This window comes from Asterias amurensis, chromosome 5 (assembly GCF_032118995.1).
Source record: "Asterias amurensis chromosome 5, ASM3211899v1".
NCBI classification, from domain to species: domain Eukaryota; kingdom Metazoa; phylum Echinodermata; class Asteroidea; order Forcipulatida; family Asteriidae; genus Asterias; species Asterias amurensis.
In genome coordinates, this window is record NC_092652.1 from 15,914,945 (window position 1) to 15,937,169 (window position 22,225).

General features: G+C 38.7%; 1 protein-coding gene across 1 annotated transcript; it reads right to left on the minus strand.

Annotated features, from left to right (window-relative positions):
• Positions 1–395: 395 nt before the first annotated feature.
• Positions 396–20,835, minus strand: LOC139937747 (macrophage mannose receptor 1-like). Its single transcript, XM_071933039.1, has 21 exons — positions 20,762–20,835; positions 19,945–20,115; positions 19,114–19,274; positions 17,492–17,594; positions 16,518–16,774; positions 15,788–15,971; positions 15,014–15,277; positions 13,991–14,161; positions 13,810–13,833; positions 12,279–12,457; positions 10,876–10,937; positions 10,141–10,241; positions 9,652–9,912; positions 8,731–8,891; positions 7,786–7,891; positions 6,027–6,274; positions 4,627–4,807; positions 3,486–3,740; positions 2,506–2,688; positions 1,710–1,739; positions 396–1,111 (listed from the first exon to the last, which is right to left on the minus strand). The coding sequence occupies exons 1-21, from the start codon at positions 20,811–20,813 to the stop codon at positions 939–941; spliced, it is 3,327 nt and encodes a 1,108-aa protein (XP_071789140.1). The 5' UTR covers positions 20,814–20,835; the 3' UTR covers positions 396–938.
• Positions 20,836–22,225: the final 1,390 nt, after the last annotated feature.

Sequence of the window (22,225 nt, forward strand, 5' to 3'; positions counted from 1 at the left end):
GTTTGTGGTGCGTGCGATCACACCGCATGACCCAACCGTATACACACTGTCAGATCGTACGAATACTGTTCACATAAGTCATCGCACTCGTACCACTAACCGCATGCGGAGGCCGTCAGGCCGACAGCCTTGTCGGGTCTGTATCTTCCGGGTTTAATGTGTTGTTTTGGAAAAAATTCCACTAGTGGAAAAAATTGGGGGGGCTCTTGGATATGCTAGTATGCAGCTCGTGAATATGTATATCGTTCGTCAGACCTATCAGACAACACAGGATGTGAGGCAAATGAATTATTCATTTTGACGTCCAATCACGCACGCCTATCATGCTCGCTGAGCGTCCGTGGTGTAAACATGTCTCGTCTTTCGCGGGCATTATGGTAATGAGCTGACCGTGGGAACTCTTCGCTTATTATAGTAATGAGGTCGGTGGCTTCAACACAGACCCTACAAGGCTGTCGGCCTGACGGCCTCCGCATGCGGATAGTGTACAGGGGCACCGTGTCGTGCGATGTTACGCAGAGTGAATACGGGTGGGTTTTATACAATGGCAGTCTTTTTTCGGAGTGAATAATTCGACTGCCTTGAGCAAGGCTACAGCTCAGATAAACTTACTTAATGAAAAACTGTTACTGGCTATAAAACTCCAAAATATTAAAAAGTTGGTGATCATCTAAAAACAAACATATTGAAAACAATCGTGAATGTAATTACCAGAACGTCAGGGGGCAATTTCACAAAGAGTTAGGGCTAGCCCTTAGTACTTGTCCTGGTAGATATTACAAACTTATGGCTAGTCCTACAGTTAGAGCGAGTAACTCGTCCTAATACGAGATAAAACTTGTCATAACTCTGTGTGAAATCCACCCCCGGTGATTAAAACATTCAAGTTTGATTACAAAATGGCAACAAAAAACTAAACTTGCTTTGGGGTGCATTTTTTACTGGAGAGAATCCTCATTAACAATTCCAGTGGTATCCTGTTGGCCAAATGAAAATCTCCCTGTCGATTGCCCTCTAAGTACAAAGATAGCCGCTATCCCTCCACAGATGGCTGCCACCAGTACGAGACATCCAATGACTATACCAAATATTGAGCCAGCGGGAAGGGCACCTGAAACAAAACCAAACAAAATCAAATGAGCTTAAGTTAAATAATAGTATCAAAGTCTTATTATAGCGCACGTATCTACCAACAAGGTACTCACAGCCCGCATATATACCTTTATACAGAAAGAGAGGTTATTGAAAGTTATGAATTCTGAGACCCAATTATGTAACACCTTATAAGGGTTTACAAGGTGCTATGGCGCAAACAGCAGCCACAGCCAGGAACACCGGGGCAAACCCCTTCTCTTCACCACAAATGCACTGGGTTAGTTCTTTTACATGCGTTACACAATTGGAACCAACGCCTGTCGCCCCATCCCGAAGACTAAGCAATGGTTACGTGCCTTGCTTTAGGACACATAGCTGGGGATTTGAACCCACACTCTGCTGTTTGTAAGTTTTGAAAATTTGGATGGTGGGAGCATAGTTTAGGTTATGTTTGTGAGAACACCAAATCTCTTTTATTATTAGTGTTGGTTCTGAGAAAAACCAGTGGTGGATGTCCGCACAACTCAACATTTTGATCAGTATTCTCTGAAATAAAAATGAACCTGGACACAGTCATTTTTAGTTATAGTTCACACCCTTGTGGGGGACCTTACCTGTTTGAGGTTTTGGTTTAGTGCCTTCAACTGCATAAAGAAAAAGAAAATAAAACAACTCAAGTTTTTAACACTTTCTTTGTTATAGTTATGAGTAATTAATAACAAATATTTCTTCATGTCCGATTTCGAATGAGCTTACTGAACTTGGTCGGACATGAAACAAAAATACCCGAAAAACAGGTTTTAGTTTTAAGTGAGATATTGATTGAAACACAATATTGTCATAGGCCTATATTGTTTATAACATGCAAGCATCAGATAGCAAGGGTTCCCTATACACTAACACAATCTTTCCTTGTACAGGATGAGTAGCATCCCCCTCAAACACAATCAAGTGTCAGTATTTCAAGATAAAGTATTTCTCAGCTATAAAAAAAAGTATTTTAGTTTACACAGTTCACTTCATGAAAAAGTAGCCCTTTGCTTTAATATGAATAAAAAAGTAATGATGTAAAAATATACAGAAAGTGTATCAGAAGTATAAATACAAAGGAAACATACTTTGTGGTCATAATAATAAAAAAGGCAACGCAAGCTAATATATCAACAGGGCCCAATTACATGGCCTGTTAATTGTTAATTGAATTTATGGAAAGCAGGGAACTCCTCACTTAGACAAGCAGGTTAATAGGGAAATTTTTCTTGTGTGCATACCCGGTACTCCACGCTGTCTTTGCTTGCCCTGTAAGCCGAGAATGGTGATCGCAATCACAGAATTCGGCGGTAAGCCAAGCCATGGAACTGTGCTCTCAACTCTTTTAAAGAGAGCTAGGAAAAAAAATTCAAGTCTTACTCTGTGGTCTCTTGCATAGGTAGCTGGCTGTGGTCTTGCAAGAAGTGTCTCGCCATTTGCCTGGGTTTTGTTTCAGTGACATTTGCATGCAATCCTCCTTGATTGAAGCCCCATTGGGTTCTTGGTTTGCCCAATTTGCATAGTTCACCAAGTCCAATGGTCCATTAGCCCAGTCTAGAAATCCTTTTGGGGTAAAACAAAATTATCAAAATTTAGAAATTACATGTAAGTTTGCTCTTTAGAAAGTTTAAACCTATGTGAAATCAAATCTTTAGAAAGTTTAAACCTATGTGAAGCCATGGGAGTTTGTGTATTACACAAACTGTAAATTAAGCATAATTTAAGTTTGCAAATTATAAATCAACTTGAAAAGTTGAGATTTACAACAAGTTGCTGGCAAATAAACTTTAGGGTACAACCATTTGTAAATCTCTTGTAAAAATTAAAGGGAAATCATGGCCTTTTGGGCCCCCTAATTCCCTTTGCCAATGAAATAAGCCCCACTGACATGTAGGCTGTAGTTATTCTACAATACAAGCTCAAAAAGCAACAAGGACTAGACTTATGTATTCAACCCATTTCAGAAAGGCACGCCAGAGTCGCACCAAACCAAATAGATTAGGAGGGACTCTTTGTCGACCCAAATAACTTTTTGGTTCAGGACAGGCAAACTTGACATAACATTTACATTGGCTCTGCCCATGACAAGTTCGATGTCTGAAACTAAGGCACTCTAGATTCGTTCTGAAGGACTGCAACAGTCTTTGTGGATTCTAGCGCGTGCAGTCGCTCCTAACTGTTCCAGACGTCAAACTTTTCATGTAATTAATTCAGAAGTTGGTTTGGCGTGCCTTTGGAGCACCTATCTGAAACTAACTGTTATAAAAGTAAACAGCTACTAAAGTAGTAGCCCAAATAATTTTGTGGAAATATTTCCAATTTAACACAATTCAGCACTTTGAGTTATTTTGTCTATTTACCATCTTTTTCTCTGCGCATTCGAATCCACATGTAGTCCCCAGTCAGTGCGTTCTTGGATTTGTTCAAGATGAAATTGTTTTCGTCAAAGCTGTGAATGCTAACGAGGGAGCCAGAACGTTCACTCTGGCAGAAGTAAGATGCTGTGTCCCAGTCGACCATCTTAGTCTCAAAGAAATAACAACTGCTTCCCCATGCTATCCAATCGTCGGGACACTCTCCATTTTGTATGGGCACTGGGGTGGTGGGTGGTGGAACTAAAAGAGCAAACAAGAATTTAGCTTAAAGTGTCTTGATGAAAATCCTGTGATTTTTTCCTGGTTTCTCAACATGTAGATTTTTTTTTTGCTGAAACTTTCACATATGTGACTTTTATTGTATAACTTTGCTTATAAATCAGCATTCTTTTGATGACCACTTGATGACCAAACAATCTGTTTTTCTGGAGTTTTTCTAATTTCACTTCTAATCTCCTCATTTTAGGGTTGGCTTTAGTTATCCCAAGCGCTTTGAAAGGTGTTACATAATGTTCTTGAATGTTTTCGGGTAGCCTATAGCTTAACAAGATTACTTCTCTTAGAGTTGGTCGTATGAGTATTCAATGCTCTGGACCACTCGGCTTATGCTATACAAAACATGCACTGTATACCCTTAGTTTGATACGTCCTCCCATATATTGCTGATGATGAAGAAGCTTAGTCATGATAATTTGGTGGGATATCAGTGCTGAAACTAATGAGGTACAATTTTAAGGGCCACACCATTTTGAACGGGGGTGGGGGGGGGGGGGCATGACTAGTTTCCTATGGCATTTCTCTTAATGAGACAGTGGACACTATTGGTGGTTGTCAAAGACCAGTCTTCTCATTTGGTGTATCTCAACATATGCATAAAACAACAAACCTGTGAAAATTTGAACTCATTTGGTCATTGAAGTTGCAAGATAATAATGAAAGAAAAAACACAACACCCTTGTCACACGAAGTTGTGTGCTTTCACATGCTTGATTTCGAGACTTCAAATTTTAAACTTGAGGTCTCAAAATCAAATTCGTGGAAAATTACTTTACATTAAAATGGTGGGGCATGTGAGGGGGGCATGCTTGTGCCCTACACCTTTTTCGCTGTTAGACTGACTGTTTACCTTGAGCTTCTTTGCATATGGTAGCATGTTTCTCTGTTCCAGAACAGGTTCTGTCGTACCAGTAGCCTTCTCTACCTAAGCTGACACATCCATGATTGGCACCCGTCCAACTAGGCTGTCCTGGTGCCCAGTTGGTGTACAGATAGGGCCATCCGTCTCCCCACTCGTATACTTCTGTGAACTGCCAGTATAAAATAGAAATCGATGTTTATTTATGAACGGTTCAATAAATGCTAAAAGTAGTGTGCTGCTGTACAATTTATATATTTCATTTATTCTGACTGTGAAGCCAAGAACTCTCATAAAAGCAAAATTAGACCACTGTACTAGCCAAAGAGCCCAATGGAGAGAAGAAGTATGGAAGTTACAGTTTTAGTAGGAGAGAAACCCCTGAGAGATATTCCAGGGAAAGTGACTAAGAGTCTGGTAGGGATGAAAAACCCACTCTATGTGATTTGAAGCAGTGCATGGTGACGCATCAATGTAAATTAGTTTGCCATAACACCATATTTGTATCTAAATGCCCGTAGAGTTTGTTCTTTAGAGAATTGTCTTTGGTTATATTCTACCACCGTGGAGTAGATTTATCAGATTAACCGGGAGACTTTACAGTTCTGAAAAAAATTGTCCAACTTTTTAACTACTACCTGGGCGGAAGGTATGGATATTTGGCGGGGACTACTACTATAGCTTTTAGGATTGATATTAACTGCACTACCATGGAGTCAGTTCTTAAATTGATCTCAATGTTTCGATTAGCTTGCTTATAGTCACCGCCAGAAGACAAAGTGTCAATGGCATGGTTGTGCAAACCGGGGTGCTAGGTGGAAGGCAAGAAAAGCGACCACTATGACCCCATTATAAAATCCATTATAAACTAGAACACAATATATTATTTTGCTTCATGCTTCACTAAATGCACTCTGCTCCCTCAAAATGAGAACAAAGTTGAAAACCGTTATGGCAAATATTGCCTTATATTTCAGTATTTGAAAACTATGATTTCTTTTTAAAGTTTAGAAACAGACACTCGAAATGTTTAAACCATAAACAGAAAATATTTTATGAAAGTTATTAAAGTACTGTACAACATGTACCCAATTATGTCTTCTCCCTTTCTTTAAATTATTTTCCAAGCCCTTCACCTTGAGGCAAAAATAAAACAATCTTCAATCAACATTCATAAAGCTTCTGAAGTGCTTCTGAGGCATATAACAACATCCAGGAGCAGGATACCAGCCACATATGTGACTTTGTTTGAGCTGGTAATCTAATTCTGGTGTAATGTATTGTAATGTAATGCAATGTAATTAATATTTTACATTATAAATGTTGATGTGCTTAGGTCCTTTTTGTGTTTAAGCAAACATATTATGATCCCATGTTCCTCGTTAACTTACACTGTTTTTACGTAGCCCAATCCAGGCATCAGTCAACTGATGAACATAGAGTAGTACCACACTAATGGAATCATCAAAGCCATCCCTTATAGATGCAATTGATGTCCCATCTGCTTTACAGAAGTCTACAGCTTCGTCGTATGTTCTTTTTGTTGTGTCGTACTTGAAGCAAGAACCGTGGAAACTCAAATAATCCTTGTTGCTGCATGTAGTTTCAAATTTTATCTCCTGGTATGGGTAATCAGGAGCTACAACAAAATGACAAATTTGAATCCTCAATACTGATTGGTTGAACTGTAAATAAAGTGTAAAATTGGTAGCGCCCTGTATTGAACAAAATTAACAACTGTGGTGTCTTTTTGTGCATAATCTAGGCACTGAAGACACCGCAGGCAATGGCGCGTGGTGCTCAACACTTGCGCGCACAGTGCGGCCCCGGATTGGTGTATACTGCCCATATGACACCATCGTGTGTATTGCGCTGTTCTAACCGTGACACTGTGTCCTTGAGCAAGACACTTAACCATTGCTTCGTCCTTCGGATGGGACATAAAGCCGTTGGTCCCATGTGTTGTGTAACGCATGTAAAAGAACCCAGTGCACTTATCGAAAAGAGAAGGGGTTCGCCCCGGTGTTCCTGACTGTGGCTGCTATAATTATGCGCCGTAGCACCTTGTAAACCCTTATAAGGTGCTAAATAATTGGGTCTCAGAATTCATCACTGCAATAACCTATCTTTCTGAAAGTTTGTATATACTCAGCGCCTTGAGTACCTTGTTTGGTAGATACGTGCGCTATATAAGACTTTGATATTATTATATTATTATTATATTGCACTATTGTAATCGAAGTATACGCAAATGTACAGCTGTTCCAACACCATGTACTTTGTTAATCTGCGCGTCAAGATGTAGTAGTTTTGCATTGCTGAAAAAGCACCACCACCATACTTACACCAAGGTTATTCTTGAGTTAGGGTAGTGTGAACATTATAGCATTAATGTGGGTGCAATTGTTTGGCGTATAATTAAATTTCAGCCATCAGGACAAAATTTAAGTAAGTCTCATTGCGGGACAAATTTGGGGCACAAAGACAAATTTGGGGCACAAAGACAAATTTGGGGCACATAGACAAATTTGGGGCACAAAGACAAACTTGGGGCAAAAAGACAAATTTGGGGCACACAGACAAATTTGGGGCACCAAGACAAATTTGGGCCACAAATTAATTGTTTTGGAAGGGGATACATGCTGTGCTCCCTGTAGCGACTGGTGCTACATAACCTACACTTTTCATAAGTATCGAACATGGCAAAGTAAATAACGAACCTTTAAGACACGGACACCTTCGGTAATTGTCATAGACCAGTCTTCTACCTTGTGTATCTCAACATATTCACAAAATAACAAACCTCTGAAAATTTAGGCTCGATTTGTCGTCGAAGTTACAAGATAATAATGGAAGAAGAAAAAAACCTTGTCACGTGAAGTTGTGTGTTTTCAGAAGCTTACACTCAAACCTCAAAATCTAATTCTGAGGTCTCGCAACTAAATTCAAATGTTTTAAAGTAAGAAATAACTTCTTCCTCAAAAACGACGTTAGTTCTCTGTGAGTCGTTTTCTCACAATGTTTTATACTCACAATTCTCACAACATCTCTCCATTGATTACTAACAAGTTGCAAGATGCTTAAAATTATTTTGAGCAATTACCAATAGTTCCCAGTGCATTTAAATGGAACTTTCAGGTTTCAACTCACATGAATCTGTGGTGCAGGCAAAACCAGATTTGATGTAGCAGAAGACGTTTGACCATTTACCAGGGTTATGTGGTGAATTCATCATTCGTACACAGTCATTCTGCGGCTGTAATTACAAGTAAAAGTCGTTTACGTATGTACAAACAAAATATTAAAGAGTCCTTTTAAAAGCGGGCAACTTTATTTATGTCTAGATCATTGTGGTCATTGCTAGATCATTGCAAAATCCTTATTTGTCATTCTCATGCACGAACATTCAACAGCCATAGACAAAAAGCACTTAATTTCTTGTGATGGCCTATAGCAGATTCTTGGATCAAGTTGACAGCGAAGGCTTGAGAATTGGAAAAGTTAACTTCTTAAAACATAAAAGTTTAACTTATATCCATAGACTTTGGTTGAAACAAACCAGAAACTTCTGATTTCTGAGCAATTTGTTTTGTTTTGTGCGTCTTTCTGAATCTAAATTATATAATTATATTCGGCAAAGCATCCGTACGGAAACTTCACACCAACTTTTTGAGTAAAGAAGACAATAGAGAAAAACCCCTGTAGGGAAAAACCCAAGCAGTCAGGGCCTGAAATATCCAAATGCAAGGCTCTGAGTATCCACGCAGGGGGTCCACAGAGGTGAAAGGAAGGGACAGAAACCACTGAGTCAACCTGACTGCCTTATATAGAAGGTAGTTTTTGTTGGTTGTACTTTTGTAAAGCTAATCTGAACAAAACATAACATTCAACCTGCCTCTAGCTACCAGGCAACCTCGGTAGTCTAAATGGTAGGACAATGCTATAGAATTTCAAGGGTCATGGGTTTGAATCCCACCCGAGTGATATGCCCGTGAAATTTGTTCACTGGACTTGGGGAAATTACTGAGTATACAGTGCTTATATTGGCTTATGGGTAAAATCCAAAAATCATATTCTAATCTGAAATGTTCTTACTACATCTGGGTCGTTCCATCCCTGTGGTTGTCCTCTGTCCCAGTTTGTGTAATCAATCTTAGATCCATCGCTCCATTGATACTGTCCATTGGGTGAACCGATATTACTCAGACCAATCCACAGGGATTCACTATCACTCTCCATCAGTGATGATAGAAGGGCTGTCAAGATGAATTCAGGATAAGATAAATAAAACTTGGCTGGGCAGAATGTAACAAACTAGTTGTTAGATTATAACAACAGCAAATATGGCTTATAGAGCAGGAGCTCAGAAAAGCGCCGAGCAGTCGTCATCATTGGGTAAAAGGATATAACCGCGACATCACAAAAATGCATTGCTGCCGGGTTTAGGGCGTGGACTAATATATAAACTCCTATAGTTAAAGATAGGATCATCATTTGCTTTTTTTGTGAACAAAAGGTTGATTGATAATAAACGGGTTTCAAAGAATACAGAGTGACAATATTTTCTGGAAGGTGTGACCAATGTTTGACCCTACCTTTAAGTCACATAACAACGGATATTTTCATTGGGGGAGGGGGAGGGGTTGGAGGGGGAGATGGGTGTTTAAAGCAAATTTGTTTGATGGATTGACTGGCCTTTTTAATTTGTTCAGACAAACCAGTTTCAAGAAGTGCAAGACATCAACAAATTTTATTAGTTTACGTAATGAATTATACATTTAAATAAACTAAATTTAAGTTTTAAAATTATAGTTTGGTTGTGGATGTGCAAAAACAAAGCAGACCTAAAATAAAGCTTTATTTAAGTTTTATAGAGTTTTCAGGCTCTTAAATAACAGTTTTTCTGATTTTTCCAAAAGCTTAAGGCAGAACAATCTGAAATCAGACTATAGAAAGAACATCATTGCACCAAATCAGAGATTTAAAAGGTTTTTTTTCATGATTTTAGGGTCTAACCTTGCTCTCCGCTGTTCAAGATGATTGCCAGGTTACCATTATTGTGTTTCTTACACTCAGCCTGAGCCTCTGTCCTTGTCTTCTGGTTGCTAGGTCCACCAAAGACCTTGTAACATTTAGTGATCGTCTGGAACCATCCATCCGGGCATCCTCCCGTCAGCGGTTTGTCCGTTGGAGTGGCAACACTTGAAATTGCATCTTTGGGCTTTTTGCAGATGTAGCTTTGTTTTACTCCACAGTTAACATCATTCCATTTACCACCTAGGTGTAGAAATAGCATTTAAAGAAAAGGTTTACGCTTGGTAATTGCTCTTAAAATTAATTGCACATAAATTGACTTGGTTAGAAGTACATTAGCTTTAGCCTACAGGTTTTACCAAACTTTATTGGAGGTTAATATCGCAAAACTTAAATACGCGGTGAAAACCTAAGAGCTACAGATAAAGGTGAGGACCACAGGTCACTCTGGTATGAATGTTACAGACTGACCTTTCCACATGTTGAGTTCTACACACTGTTCTGCGCCATTGAAGTCGTTAGGTTCTCCCTCGTCCCAGAATTGGAAAGAATAAGCAGAGCCATCAGACCATCTAAGTCACAAACAAAACGTACAAAATCTTAGCACCAGACAGATAAATAAAAGCTTTGAAAAGACCGTATCAAATAACCTCTTTGTTGCTATAAAAGTCGCCATCTTGTAGGGCAAGCCGTATGTGCGTCTAATTGAATACATCAATGAAGCACGCAGACAAGCACGCAGCTTCCCCGGTTTGATTTCTTCGGCACACTCAAATACACGCACATGCACTCGCTTACAGACGCCATGTTGTAGGGCAGGTATTTGAATATGTATTTGAATATATATTTTGTTCCTGAAATGCTGGTACTTTTGAAAAAGAATGTTGTATTCTTTAACAACGACAAAGAAATGATTGGCATGCAAACGGCAGAAGTTTCCACTCTTTTATGGAAAAGCTGCAACTTATTTCAATGAACTTTTTTACAGTTTTTTTTATGATACAAATGAACAGAAATGGATCTCCTCTTGGCTTCTGAAAATGCCCCATCATGGTTTCCTTCGTATCAATTATACTGTGTTTTTTTGCTCAATTATTTGTTTTAATTCATTTGGATCAAACAGACAGAACGTTTCCAACTTGTCACTTTTTTCACACCCACAAAAAGTACTATACCTATTCAAAATTGACCAGAGGGACAACTTACGTATATGAATTATTCGATGTTTCTTTCAAACCAATCCAGAAATCGGGAATGAGCTGAAAATGCTACATAAAGTACACAAAAGGGAAAAGGTATTTAAGGATATTTAATCTATAAACTTGATTGTATCAAAACATTTGGCCTGTGTTACTTAGTTCTAATGAGGTGTGGGTTCGAGTCCCGGTCTTGGCAATTGCGCCCTTCAGCAAGATACTTTACAACAGTTGCTTTTGTCCTGTGTACTAGAACTGGTAGTACATAAAATAGACTTTTATTATAGGTAGGGGTTAGGCCTATAACCCCGTGTTTCATTTTGATCTTGATTCGATAATATTGATGAACTCAATCTAGAGCAACACTCAATGCGATATTAGCTGTGTGTTTTGTACAGCAGATGTAACGACTTCATGTAACTTAGTTGAGTCTGGGATGCTGGTGTTGGAGGATGGTAGCCCTTGTTTAAAGCAATCGCACACCATCGGTAAACAGTATTGCCGAAAGGCCCAAACTTCGTGTATCACAACTTATATATAAAATAACAGGGCATGCAGTCATTCAAATGTTGAGTAAATAAATACCTTAAGTAACGTCCTGCAATTATGATTGCAGTGTGATGCTAGTTGTTGTGTCTCATCACTTTCTAATGAGTGGGGCATAGTCCAATAACCATTATTTCCTTTCTTTTCTCAGGATGGTTTGTTGAAATGAGCACTTAGCTATCCCTAAGGGATATTATGCTTGTTTTTCATGGGGTACTCCATAAAAAAAAATTCAACAAAATAAAACAAACTGAGAAAGTTTAGGCTCAATCGGTCATCGGAGTTGGGAGAAAACAGCAGGAAAACCCACCATTATTTCCGCCATTTCGTCGTGTCATGACACGTGTTTAACATAAATCCATTATTCTCGATATATCGAGAATTGATAATTGTTTTAATATGTTCTTAAAACCATAATATTTCAATGGAAGTCTTTCACCATTACCTTCTGTAAACCCTGTAAGTTATGTGTAAATCTGTGAATCTTATAATTTTTGTTCTGTTCAGCAGGCTTGTGAGCTTTTTAGCAACGCTATGTGCATGTATTACTATTAACTTTGTATTGGTCTTAGCTAATGGGTTATTCCTATTCTTAACAACCACTTTTGTGACAACTACTGGTAGTGTATTTTGAATCTTTTCAAAACAACTTTTTACTGTTTCTAACTTATTATATGTATAATACAACTTTGGGGGGTATATCTTCTTCTTTTTTCCTTTTTTCTTTTTACTCTTTATGAAAATTTTATGTTGTAAAGGACCTCGAGGTTGGCTTAGTGTGAGGCGCTACATAAATCTAATTATTATTATTATGAAATTGATTAAGTTAACTGATGAGTCATCCAAATGATATCTAAATTGACATACCAACTCATTCAGAAAGTCCTGTTCAGCTTGATTTTCGATGGACGCAAGGTGGCCTGCATGTTTGTTGCACCACTCTTGAGAATCCTGCCATGAATATCCAGAGTTCTCTATCGGCTCAGAGAACATGTAACAGTAGTCACCATTCAGTATCCAGTCACTGTTTGTTGGGCATATGGTAGCTATGTAACAGAAAATGTAATGTAGTCATCAGGGATGGGAGTCCAGATATGAGAAAATTCCTGAAAATTACTTGAATCTTGAATCTTATATGTGGGGTGTCGTGGCCGAGCGGATTAGAGCACCGAACTCAAGCTCTTGTGTTTCTGTTCAGCAGAGTGTGCATGGGTTCGAATCCTAGTCGTGAATTGTGTCATTGTGAGAAGGCACTTCTCTCCACCCAAGTGTAAATGGGTACCTTGAGGGCAGAGTTGGTTCTTGTGATTGAAAAGCTCAGTGCGCTACATATGGCGGCACAGGTTGTATACTCCCCAGGGAGCTGAGATGGTTTCAGGAATGATTTAAGGCCCAGTGACCAGGGGTAATAATGTTGAAGCCCCACGAGCGTCACTGTGTGACGGACATGAGAGATATATAAGAAGCCACTATTACTATTATTATATTGAATTGCTGCTGTCCAAAGAGGGTGGGTTGCAAGACACATTATTTTGTGCTAGTTCTGACAATTATTGTGCTTATCAGATTAAGATATTGTTAAATCTGTCCTGAGAGAGATTGGAAGCTCCATCCCTATTATAGCTGGCACTTGGCATGGCTTCTAACTCTCTTTGGAACCCTTGCAGATTTGTTGCAGTGATTTCAGCCACTTGTTGCCTGTTCCAAAAGTCTAAACAGGTCCTTTTTCACAGTTCTGTGCTTGCTCAGACCTACGAGCGCAATACTGAGTATTTTGCGAGCACGCTTAGAGCTGCAAAACCGTTATGTCTGCTGCCGCCAGCATCTCAAAAGTCTACCATTGGAAAGGGCTATAGTAGGTAGCACCCAACTCTGGCGAATAGTTGTCTGTAGATGAGGCTATGCTGCATCTGTGTGCCCCCCCCCCCCCTGAATTATTTTGTAACCTGAACCTCCCAGATGTTTGCAGGTTTACAGACTCTGTTCATCACCAGAAATACAAAAATACAGATTTATTGCACAATGTGGACTATTTCTTTCTCCTTTTGGCACCTGCTTTACTTCTCAAAAGAAGTTCTTTTAAGAAAATTTTAAGGATCAAGGTGATATCAGTTTTGTTCCAGTGGCTTTACCAGAAGGGGAAGCTTGAACTTTAATTTTCTTTTTATTAGGTGGAGTGGGGGGCACCCGGGGTGGGGAGAGGCCCAGACATCAATTGAAGGGCCCCCTTAATGCAATTAATTAGGTCTGAGGACACTTGCAAGATCTTGGTTCAAAAGAAAATAATGAGACAGTGCCTGAAATCATCCAACAAACATTTACAAAGAATGCACATCTTTCATTATTTGGAATGTCAGAAAGCGGTTTAAAAAAAGTGAGTGAATAAGAACAAACTTACAATTAGGTGCTTGCCCGTCTTGGTCTGGAATAAGAAAAATAGGTACAATACAAAAATAAACTCTTTTATCTTTACTAAATAACAAAAGCATCTCCAAATAGCAACAGCTTAATTTATCTTCTTCTTCTTTAATGTTAAAATGATACTTTAGCTTATCTTAAATAAAGTGCAATCTACTCACACTGTGGCATCATACACACAGAGTTTGCATTGGTAAAGCAGAGTTCATCTTTCCAGTGGCCAAACAAATCAGGGTAAAGCTTGACACATTGCTGTAGGAGTGGAACGTCAGGTTGCTTGTTTGCCCAGTTCTCAAAGTCCAGTGGAGAATCATCCTGCCATCGGAAACCACCTGATAATGTACAATAGGAAGAAGAAGAGTACAGGTTTAGAATGTGCATTTCTCCAGAAAACCGATGAATGTGCCTTACACAAACAGAACATTATAATTTGAAAATGATGGATAATTAATACTTGTATTTAAACTAAAGGTGGCTTTAAAAAAGAAAACATTATAATATGAAAATGATGGATATTACATACTTGTAGTTAAATTAAACCTAACATGATTCTTTGTAACATTAAATAGAAGAAAAAGGGGTAACAACTCTTATATGATAGATGTTAAATTTTCATCAGGGATAAAGAATATTAATTTTGGTTTTTACCCATACACCGATGTGTGTTAGCACTGTATACTCAGTACTTCCCCGAGTCCTGTGAAAAAATATCACAGGCATGTTACTCGGGTGGGATTCGAACCCATGACCCTTGCAATTCTAGAGCAGTGTCTTACCCACTAGACTACCGAGGTTGCCCGGCAGCTAGAGGCAGTTCGAATCCTATGTTTGGCGCAACGATATAATAGATGTTAACTCTTATATGTTTGATAAAAAGATGCAGGCCTACCGCATCAGGGGGAAGTTGTTCACAGCACCATTTACTATCCAATACCACAGTTACTCTATCTGATAACATTGCAAAACACAAATTCTACATAACAACAATTTTTCACTGCTCTAGAATTGCAACGGTCATGGGTTCAAATCCTACCTGAGTAATATGCCTGTAATTTTTGTGTGTCACAGAACTCATGTAAGTACCGACTATACAGTGCTTACACACATCGGTGTATATGGGTAAAAACCAAACTTAATATTCTTTATCCCCGATGCAAATTTAACATCTATGATGATAATATTACCATTTCCATTTCTCTCCAAGCCAATCCACACAGCGCTGTATCCTTTCTCTTTTGACTTCTTACTGATGAAATCATTCTGTCCAGTGGAGTGTATGGTCACTAGCTGTGATCCATAGTTAAGGTAGCAGTTATACTGGGCCCGGTTCTGGTTGACTTTGGGATTGGATGATTGGAAGAGATAGCAGTCCGAACCATATTTTTCCCATCCGCTGGGGCAGTTCCCAGTCGTGGGCGGTTCAGTAACAACTGGGGGACGGTGTCCTCCTATACATTTTGTAAAAAAGCTATGTTATAAATAAGGGAATAAAAGGGTGGCGACGAGTTCTTTAACGGCTTAAAACGGGCAGGGTCGTTGCCGTGTGATAAAGGCCCAAGCCGAAGGCGAGGGCCTTTATTGCACGGCAATGACCCTGCAAGGTACTCTTTTATTCCCATTACTCTTTTATTTCCATTCATAAGTAAGAAACTGTGTAAAACTTGTGCTCTGTACGTCTGTGTGTTGCACTGTTATGACTGAGACGCCTATTTCTGACAGTTTCCGGATTCGTTCATGCGCGTATAGTCTTGGTGCAAGACATTCACGTTTTCCTTTCACACACAGCACGGCCAACTCACCGACAGCGCCCGCATCGCCCGTAACAAGAAATGTCTTGCACTAAGACACATTTAAAGAACACATTTTCTTGAATAATCTCAAGACTTCCACAGGTCGCATTCAGAAGAAAGATCTCGATTCCTGACCTTATTTTCTGAAAAGTGACCCCTTAATCTTACCAATTCTAAACTTGCAGAAAAATGGCAGCTTGGTGTCGCAGGTAGTATCATCCCATGATGCACTGGATGAATCAGTCACTATTTTTGTACAAGCTCGCTCAGTATTGCTTGAGTCAGGCTGGTTCACTCCCCAGTTAGTGAAGACCACTGGGTAATCGTCTAACCACTTGAATTGAGCAGTTGTCTAACAAAGAAACAAATTAAACTTTAATCAAGACATTCGCTTAAAACCAAATTTTACTTTACTCTCATTACCTTTCAAATTTTAATCAAAGTGGAATGTGGAAGTTTTATTAACAAGTCTTCATCTGGAAGCAGACTCAAATAACTCTCACCAAAACCTAAATAGCACTGGTCATGATCACATAGTTAAAAAGGAGGCCATCATTTTTGTATACTAAGGACCAAATGTGAACAATACCCCAACAGACATTAACAAGGTCAATGAACAGAATGAAAACTAGATTCAGACTGAAGGCTCTTTTTAAAAGAACTCTGATGGGCTAATTAATTGTTCCAATGCAGCTCAGAGTTACCAGACGAGTATAGCTACACCATAGAGGAAGGACAATCAGAAAGCAACAAAATATGTTTGCATGCTGTGATAAGGTGAAATAATACTACGTCTAGAACTATTTTGGTTTCGTCCCCTATCGTCTCCGGTATCGGACGAAACCGAAATAGTTCTAGGAGTAAAATAATATTACTAAATGTAGCAAATGTTACTGACTGTGTTCTTTTGTAGACCAATCCAAACTGAAGATGCACCTGCTCCTTGTCTGTAGATGAGAAACTCAAGGAGGGCATTCTCATAGCCTAGGTCAGTAGTAGCGAGGAAGCTGTCAATCGCAGAGTCTTTCTGGCACGTCTTCTGGGCTTCATCAAAGGTCTTGGGGTCCAGGTACAGGCGGTAGCAAGATGAGAAGAAGTTGGTGTAGTCTTTAAGGGGGCACTCCGTTGATATTGGAGGTACAATGGTCGCGTCAACTAAAGTAAAGAGTTTTAAAGCGCTTGCTCAGGTAAACATTTTAAGGTAATTTTGGGGTTAAACAAAAACAAATTACTATAGAGCGTTATTTGAACATGCGACCCAAATTGCAGCTCTACCAACTAGTGTTGGAGGTGTCCCCAATTTGTCAATAATATTTTTTTGGGTGGGGGGGGGGTGCCAACATCTGATGAAGTCAGATGGCATTCAAAGTGTCATATTCGTTTACATATACAACCTGGAATTAGCAGGAGCGGCCCACTTTAAGGGGATGTGACTTTAATAATTTGAAGTGTTCTTAACTAGAGTGTTCTTAACATGCAGATGTACAAGGGGAGTTACTGGGGGTTTTTCTTAGGGGAAGCGTAAAGGATTCTCATCTTTTAGTTTTTATAAGTTATCAAACAAAATATTATCAAATAAAAAAAGATTTTTGAGTAAAAACTAAATAGAAAAGCACAGTTTGTGAAACAAATTTATGGGGAGGGTTGTTTGTGTGTGGATTGAGGTTTTGTTTGAACAAAAATAAATTCTCAAAGAGTAAACTATTTTCCTGCTTAGTAGTTTTGTCGGGGATTTTTGACATTCACATCAAGCTTATTTTGATTGAAGCAATCAGAATAACAAAAAATTGCTGCATTCCAGCTGGAGAATGCTCTCTCAAGGATTGTAATTGTATCAACTCTATACTTGTCATCAATGTGTTGAGTACATACCTGCCTTAACTTGACAAATATAAGCGTTTTCAGTTAAGCAAGGGACATCATACCAGCTTCCAGGATGAAGTATGTCGTTAACAATTTCCACGCAGTCAATTCCCTGTCAGGAATAAAAACGAGAGTAAGTTCTTTGAGACAGACATCTTCCATTTTTCTTTGTGCAAATGACAAATGATTTATACGTGACTAAATAATGTATAGTAGTTAAGCTCAGAAAAAAAATCAGTCTGTCATGTTACTTGAGTGGTATTTAAATTTCCCCATTAAAGCCATTGGACACTTTTGGTAATTAGTATTGTCCAAGGCCCACACTTCGTGTATCACAAGTTATATATAAAATAACAAACCTGTGAAATTAGGCTCAATCGGTCATCCGAGTCGGGAGAAAATAACTGGAGAAACCCACTCTTGTTTCTGCACGTTTCGCCGTGTCATGACATGTGTTTAAAATAAATCTGTAATTCTTGCTAACGAGAATTGATATTGTTTTACTGTTTTCTCAAAACGTAAAGCATTTCATGGAACAATATTTCAAGAGAAGTCTTTCACCATTACCTTCTGTAAACCATGTAAGTTATATGTAAATCTGTAAACTTTGTTTTTCTTTTCTGTACCAAAAGTGTATAATGGCTTTAAGTAAGCAACATTGACTGTGACCATCGCATCATGAGTACATCAATTTAATTTTCCCTAAGTTAAGGGAAGTTCAATCGTAACAATTAAATTTACCCAATGAAGTAAGCAGCATTGACTGTGACTATTGTAACATGAGTAATAATCAACTTTTTGCTTTTATAAATGGGAGTGACCATACAACTTTCCTTTGTGAGTGACTTTTTAACATTTATGAACTTTCGGCTATCAGAACTAGAGTATAACAATTTAATTGCTTATATGAAAGAAAAAGAAAAATTGCTTATATAAAAGTAAGCAACATTTACTATGGCTGCCATATTGTGTGAACTTTCATTCCCCCTTTAAGGGCACTGAACACATTTGTTCGTCAAATACCATAATTCTCACTTGATGTATCCCAACATAATATGTTTATTCATAAACAACAAATCCGTGAAAACTTAGACTCAATTGGTCATCGAAGTTGCAACAGAATAATGACAGAGAAAACGCCCTTGTTTCACAAATTTGTGTGCTTTCAGATGCCTTATCTTGAAGGCAATTTATTAGGTCGTAGACCCTCCTGCCCCTTAAAGCCATTCTACACTTTCGGTAAACAGTATTGTCCAAGTCCCATACTTCGTGTATCACAACTTATATATAAAACAACAAACCTGTGAAAATTTAGGCTCAATCGGTCATTGGAGTCGGGAGAAAATAACGGGAAAACCCACTCTTGTTTCCACGCGTTTCGCCGTGTCATGACATGTGTTTAAAAAAAATCCGCAATTCTCGCTAACGAGAATTGATATTGTTTTACCGTTTTCTCAAAAAGTAAAGCATTTCATAGACTAATATTTCGAGAGAAGTCTTTCACCATTACCTTCTGTAAACCCTGTAAATTATTTTTTTTTTCTGTACCGAAAGGGTCCAATGGCTTTAAGAAAGTAGATTTATTTTTAAAGAATCTGTCTAATTTTTCTGGACCATCCATGATCACTTACTATTCCAGGAACAATTCCAAATCCATTGGGTTCTGTAGGGGCCCAATTAGTGTAACTAAGAGATGTGCCATCCACCCACTTAAATGGTCTTAGTAGCTTCTGAGAGAGACCTATCCAGGCATTCCTCTTATTCATGTAGCCTAACATGGCAGACAGGAGAGCTGTAAAGAAAACAACAAACTACATCAAATTGGCAAAAAGTAGCAAAGTATGAGGGTGCAATACCACATGTCAAGGTTGTCATCTTTGATAATAAATTGTCAAAGACCAGTATCCTACTGCTCTACACTGTGAATAATTAACAAAAACCTGTGAACAGTTTGGCCCAATTTGTTCAACGAAGTTGCATGTAGGCCTAAATAGTTACTAATAATGGTAGGCCTAAATTTAAAGGAAAAAAGTTTTTCATGGGCCTTTCCCATCAGGTTCAAGTTTTGGAACGAAAATTTAGCTCTTTTTCTAAAACTTCTTTTCATTCATTCATTCAGTCGTTTCTATAAAATAAAATAAAAAACTGCCAGCACAAAGCTGAATAATGTGGCATTACAAGGTTAAAAAAAATACCCAGACAAAAACACAAAATAACAACACTGCAGTGTGGAGGTACATAAATATATCTTCAAAATTGACTATATTGGAATATAAATTTGATAAAAAATTTAAAAGACATTACAAATTACAAAAATGCACAGGGTTTTATGGGAATTCTCCACACTAAAACACGAAACGGGGTCGTTTCTTAATAGGTTTTGCCGAAAGCTTTGCAGTGCCCTTTTATATATCAAGTAAGTTTTTATTGGACAAGACTTTTCAAACACATGCAGTACTTACATTGCGTCTGTTGTGCAGTGATGACAACCAAACTACCCGTACCGTCAGAACCGAGCGTTTTACAGTCGGCATTCGCATCCTTGAAGGACAATGGCGTTTCCATTCCTTGGGCGATGTAACACCAATCATCTAGCTGGAAATACTGCCCAACTGAGACTGGCGGACACGTACCTGACGACAAAATATGTACCACAAATACTCATAGAATACTTCTCGAGATAATGCAGTTTCTATAAGTTTTTTTAGTAGTAGAATAAACCTTCGTCAATCATGTCTTAAATTCAATCTGCGAGCAGTGTGTTAGGAAGGGTCCAAGAGGTAATAAAGGGATCACCCAGTGCCGCCTGTTATGAGAAGAGAGCCATTACAGCTCTATAAGGTGGGCCTAAACTTAACATAGATGTTACGGGCTTTAAACACAACATTTACCACGCGGCACGGTACCACAAACGAATAAGTTTGAACTGAAGTTCAAACGCATGGGTGCATTTGAAAGTCAGCAAGGCGGTTGCTGTTTAAAAACGTTGTGTGTAAACCAGCTCATTGCATCGCGCACAGTAACTTCCACTTGAACATCGACTTAAAGAACTTCACTGTAAGTCGATGTTCAAGTCCAACTTTAGTTTCTATTAAAATTACTTGCTCGTGATTGAACCACACACTTTAAAAACTAAGTTACTTATACTAGGGTAAGCGAGGCCTAGCCTATACCAATCACAGGCTTGAGTACCATAAATAGTTAGTGGGCGTTTCTGGATTCTGATGAAGCCGCAACATTTCGTGAGATGTTTACAACAATCGACAGCTTCAAACTTACCAAGGGTGTGGCCAACGAAAGCTAACCAAATCGCAACTGTGAAAACCCTCATTTTGTAGATTTCGTCCGCATTCAGAAAGTTTATAAGAGTAGGCACATAATTCCCGTATAATGTGTTTTTAATCGTAAAATAAAAATGTGTATAAAGCTTTGATAATAGAGATCGCTTCTGACCTCAGTGTACCTTAGGTCCAATAGTTCACATTGTCGACCTCCACAGTCTATTTTTTCAGTTTATTCTTGGTAAAAATAGTTATAAGCCTGGACTCTGGTGTGTGCTGGATTTTGTTTAACTTTTATGGCAAACTGGCGGCTACAACCAATCTGTAGGCTACCCCTCAACCAACCCTACATTATACCGACCCCCCCCCCCAAAAAAAAAAAAAAAAAAAAAAAAAAGCACCAACATACACTCTAAAAACTCCCGGTCATCAGAGTTGACCCGGGTGCGACCCGGGTACCAGATTCCAGGGGATCTGCCTTCCATGTCAGGGTGACCGGGAAAGGGAATTTTAACTATACGAAACATGTTCATTTTGAAGCCATAAAGACTGACCTCGAACGGGATCATCAGACCACCACATGACCCAGACCTGGGTCAGTTCAGACCCAGAGTGTAAAATTGGAATCCCATCAATCTCCCACGCAACAAAAACCAATGAATACACTGCAAAATGCAGGAGACTTGATTCAAAGGTTTTAATATTATGTTCTCAGTGTAGTTGGTCATTGTACCAATATACTTGTGTGTATTTTAGGCCGAAAAAAAATAGATTTGTGATTCTACCCAGTTGGGAGAACTTTCGACCCTAGGTCCGGTTCGGTTCTGAAGAGATTATTGTGCATGCAAGTTTGACAAGAAACATAAAGAAAGGAGTGAGATACGAATTTGTGAAATCATGGTGAAATCATTGACGGTTTCGAGAGGAAACTGTCGCTCAGGCAGATTTCTAAGACTCTGTGTCGAAACGTCAGGCCACTAACTATTTTCAGGCAGATTTCCGTAAAAAAAGTTCATTAATTTCGGTTTTGAAAACAGACAATGAATAACACGTCTAAATTGATTTGGCACGGTCCGAAATTCATTTTGTTCTATAGTAATTCACAAATTGTACTGGAAAATCGTCACAGCAATGTACACGTGATTGCTCTGTTTTTTTTTTTGTTTTTTTTGTTTTTTTTTTTTTTATGCCTCTATTGTATAATCCGCCTTTGATCTTTAACCCAAGGCTTTTTTAAGAAATTGGCTATAAATTAAAAGGTTATTGATTAATTATATCTCCTGTCTGTAAAGATTTTATTTTAATCAGATATGCTTAACCTGATCAGCAATCGACGTGTTGCTGGGGAGGCGTATAGCCCTTAGGCCTATTGATATCGGGTCAACAAACTTATCGTGCCAGGGTACCGCCCTCCCGCGCCTATTTCAATTCCGAAAAGATTAGAAGATTTTATCTGCTGACA